The 4,916-nt window shown below is 49.0% G+C and overlaps 1 protein-coding gene across 1 annotated transcript in view; it reads left to right on the top strand.

Moving 5' to 3' along the window:
* Positions 1–2,542, top strand: part of FADS2 (fatty acid desaturase 2) — an 18,658-nt gene extending 16,116 nt beyond the window's left edge. The window contains exons 12-13 of the mRNA XM_009886237.1: positions 667–792; positions 2,293–2,542. Coding sequence (XP_009884539.1) covers positions 667–792; positions 2,293–2,344 — 178 coding nt within the window. The 3' untranslated portion in view covers positions 2,345–2,542. The remainder of the gene's footprint in view (positions 1–666; positions 793–2,292) is intronic.
* The last annotated feature ends 2,374 nt before the right edge of the window (positions 2,543–4,916 follow it).

Below are 4,916 nucleotides of genomic sequence, written 5' to 3'. Positions count from 1 at the left end.
AGTGTCCCAGACTACTGGGGGTCATAGTCTGCTTCTACTACAGGCATGGCATCTTTCTTGCTGCCGAATACTTCAGCTTTCGATCTCACAATTTTAATTTGGGGGTTTAGTAAGGAGTCGGCTGTATGTATCTACCAGTTACAATGGCTATGGACTCACATCCCAAGCTAGCTACTTCAACGTGAGTATCCAGTTCAGAAATTTCTTCTCCATGATTAAAAGCACTTTGGGGTTTTATAGCACGGGACAGCTGTGTGGGACTGTGTGCGCTGCTGGGTACCAGGTTCCAGGGCCGTATGGACAGCCTGTTGCCAGAGACAACAGAAAATGTAAAAGAGAAGGCATTTAGGGTAAAGCTGACTGGTTTGGAAGTCAGCTTAGGAAATGTCCATTGAACAGCACAGGGCAAGGTGATCCCAAATCAACCTTTACCTGCTTCGCTGTTCCTTGAGCTTCCGGAGGTGGGAAATCAACGCACTCGGTTTTCACAAGCCGCCTTGAAACAGAGGGCTGTAAAGCACGGATACCTCTCGGTGCCTCTCTTTTGCCTGCTGGTACAGAAGGCATTAATAATTAGCCCCTGTGAGGAGGCAGGCAGAGATGCCCATCCCTTGGGGTCAGTCCTCCAGAGTTTCCTCAGGTTTGTTTTCTCTTTCTCTACTCAAGCCTGTTTCCAACAATGCCACGGCACAATTTCTGGAAGGTGAAACCTTTGGTGAAGTCGTTATGTGCCAAGTACGGAGTCCAATATGAAGAGAAGCCTCTTGGAAAAGCATTCGTAGACATCGTTGGGTAAGGTCCTTTCAGTATCGTCTGCAGCTTGCAATTTGCTGTCACGTGAACATCCTATCTTTTCTAGTACAGAGAATGCAGGACACTATAGACCCTTCAGAAATATCATATCGATATGGCGTAATCTGGTGTCACTACCTTAATAATCTTCATGTCGCAGTCCAGGGAACACCTGCAGAAATGTTGACGCGCAGCAGAAATGACACAGCTCCACTGATTCAGTGGACTAAGGCCAGGTGACAACAGATGGGAAGCTGCTTCCCTACATCATGGGGGAAGAAATAACTATCCCCCAGAGCAGCATCTGCAACCAGAGCGCGGCTGTCAAAGTACCGAAGTACTTAGTGAGCATTTAGATGGGTATTAACCTGATCTGATAGGAACCTTTTGTAAAATACTTATTTTATAATACCTTTTTAATATGCTATGTTTAATAACACCACCTCTTAAAAACGCTATTCTGACAGCTGGTGATTCGTGTTTTCGGGAGCTGGCAGCTGATCTTCAGGCTGCAAAGTGAGATGAATCAAAGGGGGATGAGTCAGGTTACAGCCTGTGCTGGTTCCCGTCCGAGCCCCGCCAGCAGCGAAGGGCCATTCCCCACAGGCACCGCTGCCGACCCGTCTAATAGTCCTTGTCAGGCGGACTCCGTGTTAATGCTTCTGCCTCAGTTACTCCGAGGGGAATAATTCATGAGAGGGAACATGAGACGGTATTCCGCAGTCCGGGGCTCTCCACTCTCAAACCATTCTACGCAAACTCAAGTTAAAGCAGGTTGGCCCCAACACGCAAAACTGGTTCAGAACCGTCTGGGGTCCGCTCATCCAGTTAGCACAGCAAAACGCATGTCACCCTGAGACCCAGGGGGGGTTATGCCCAGCATCCCACCGCACGATGCCCACGGCCCCACACAAGTTCTGGGAAACCATCTCAGCGATTACTTGCCCTCCCGCTAGAAGGATCATCTCCCGTAAAACAGATAAAAGCTACATTTCCAGCCTCCAGCCCGTGTTCCGGTTTGTCGGAGGATTTTTGGGCCCAAACCAGCTCAGATCTGTCACATTGTGTTTGCAGAACTGATGCAGATGGGAAATTCTGCGTGGGAATTCCCGGGGAGGGGGGGAGGAGCGGGTGAAACTCCTCCAGAGGTGCAACAGGGTGAGCCCAGACAGTTCCTCTCTGCTGTTTATTCAGGGCCAGCGGGACTACAGGTAACACAGCGGGCATCAGGTGAAGTTATTGCTCGTCAAGTCTCAAACCGGTCACTTTGGGGGTCTGAAGAACAAAATAGGCAGTTCTTCTTGCTGTACTGGGGAAAGACATTGGGTGCCCTAAGGATTCCTATTCAAATTCCGTAACAGAATCATAGAATCGTCTAGGTTGGAAGAGACCCTTGGGATTATCGAGTCCAACCAGGCGTCTTTGTAGGAAAAAAAAAAAAAAGACAGAGGGAAGATTCACATGCCAAAAAAACCCCTTCTCTTCATTTTCTTTCCACAGGTCCCTAAAGAAATCCGGAGATCTATGGCTGGACGCTTACCTCCATAAGTGAACGTGGATCTTAATGGGGAGGTGTGAGTGACAGGGAGGGATGGGGGGGCGGGCGGGGGGGAAATCACGCGTGTGTCTTTTACTCTCAGATTTCAGTCTATTTCTACGTGCACAGCTGGAGGGGAGTCTCCTGTCTTGTGAACTGCTACTGGTGCGGGCTCAGGCAACCTGTTTAATCCAGACAGATTTAAAACGTGCTTCAGAGGATGAAGCATTTGTGCATTTGTATTGCGCAAAGGTTGGGAGAGGATGGAGAGGAGGAGTGTTTAAAAAAGGGGGCATTAATATCCGACCTTGGCCTTCTCTTCACAAGATTAATTCTAATTCCACCCAAACCACACAAGCCTCACAGGCTCTTAGGACTTGTTGGGCTTCAGTGAGTATTTGCAATCCAGCGACGCCCCAGTCAGCTGATGTTCTTCTATTTCTGTAGAAGAGGAGCTCAGCGCAGAGTTTCGTTTCGTTATTAAGGAAAAAAAAACCCCATGGTCCGTGATCACCATCCCAACAGGAAGCTCCGGTGGGCTGCGATGCCCGGCAGGAATTCCTGCGGGAATCGCACCCCACGGGGACCGTGACCTCCCGTACCGCCATGGGGCTTCCAGCCCTGCTCAGAGCCCGGCCGTGGTAGGCTCCCTCCTTCCTCTCCCTCCTTTCTTTCTCTAATCACAGCACCGCTTTAGTAAAAGCCGCGATACTGACCCTGCACAACTCATGTCTAACCACCTCTCAGCAGGGTTAACAGAGCTGTATTTTCATCACCGGCCCCTATTTCCAGGGGTCCATGGAAGATCTTTGGGCTTGAACAGCAGAACATCTCCTTTCGGAGAGGGTCTCTTTTCTCTTTAACGAGCAACAGATCTGGCACAGCATTAACGGTCATCAGTGACTCACACAAAAGACCAAAAAGAAGTCACATAAGCAAAACTTACTAATTGCTGGTGGGTGCTCCAAGGGTAACCACAAATGGTCTTTTCGGCAGAGCAGTTAGGCAGCGTGCTGCAGAAACACACCGCTCCTCCTCCTCCTGCCTGCACAGGCCTGGCAGAAACCAACCTCCTTCTGCTTCTGGGGAGGCCAGGAGCAGCGGCACTGCTCACCCTTCTCTTGGCAACGATCGGCAAAGAAAATGAGTCCTCCCTGCAAAAGAAGGAGCTGCCCAACCATTCCACCTGGCTCCTTCAGGTCCTTCAGGGAGGCAGCTGAAAACAGAATCGACCACCAGGCTGTGCTGGTGATAAGAAACCTTCTGTAGAGCCCTCTTACAAGTTGTCTAAAACTTTTTTATTTTCTGCCCGGCCCCTAATTACCAAAATCCATGAATCGGGAGGTACGGTTGAACGGCTTCCGGGTGCTTTTCTAACAGGCAACCTGATCCCAAATAAATCAAGGGCTTTGGACTCACCTGTCATTCAGCAGAAGTGACACACTCTTTATTTTATGATAAATGGCCGTGGTTTCAAAAGCAGTCTCCAGCTCCAACAGCTGTCCCGCTGCTCCCTCTAAAACACCCGGCAGGGACACTCTCATGAGGCGATAACTTTGAGCGCCTCATTACTTTGCTCAGCTCTGAAACTGGATCCTCTCTATCAAATCCTCGGACGCTCACAGAGTCCCACAAAACCACCGAGGTTCTGCATGAACAAAGACAAATCTGTGCCCAGCTGCTTAAAAACAACAGCAAAAAAAAAAATAATAATGTATTCCCACCCCCATCTTTGGAGAATGAGATTATTTCTTTGCTCACAGATGGGAAATTCATAGGTAGGACTGCAACTTATCCTAACTAGTAATACTTCAGGTGTGTAAAGGGCTTATTTTGGTGTTCTCACCCGCCCCTAAGCTGGTAATACCCGCGTAGCGCTGTGAATGGTTAGGGTGAAAAGCTGCTGTCTCCGGGGCGTATGAAGCTCGAACAGATTCTGAGCAATTTTTCTAGTTGATTTCTAATAGCATAAACAATAACATCCTTCTGGATGCGGTAGTTTCCCAGACAGGCAGCAATGGGCTAGCCCGGGATCGCGGCTAGCATCGTAACAACTGCCTTAATACTTAAAACTCTTTCTGACTCCTTGAATGTATCTCACCGTCTCTGCTCCAGCAAGGATGACCACAAGCACACGGTAGCATCAGCAATGCAATCGTTCAAATATTCAGCTTATTTTTCTGACAGTTCCTATTTTTTTTTTCACCCCTCCAGTTCTGATTTCCAGAGCAAATCGTTCTCAACACAGATGCCTCTTCCTCCTTAGCACTGTCCCCTCTTCTTTCTCTTACCTTTCTTCTTGGGAAACTGCTTTTTTAACAGCTGGAGGAGCTGCAGGACGCTGGTAGCTCAGCCCGGGTAAACAGTCCTGCTTTAGTCCTTTTTGCCACCGCCCCGTCTACTGGAAGGACTGTTTTTCTGCTAAAAACCCAAAGTACTGCCAACACAACAGCCTGACCTAACAGTGCCTGGGAGACAGCAGCTACTGCTGCTGGTGGTGGTGGACGAAAGAACTTGGAACATTCAAGGAGAGCAACCACGCTGTAAGGACCTGCAGAAGAAAAGCCCAGCTCGTAGGCAAATAGGC

Source organism: Charadrius vociferus, unplaced genomic scaffold (genome assembly GCF_000708025.1).
Source record: "Charadrius vociferus isolate BGI_N301 unplaced genomic scaffold, ASM70802v2 scaffold115, whole genome shotgun sequence".
Taxonomy (NCBI): domain Eukaryota; kingdom Metazoa; phylum Chordata; class Aves; order Charadriiformes; family Charadriidae; genus Charadrius; species Charadrius vociferus.
Note: the sequence above shows the minus strand (reverse complement) of the source record. Positions and strands in the feature narration are given on the sequence as shown.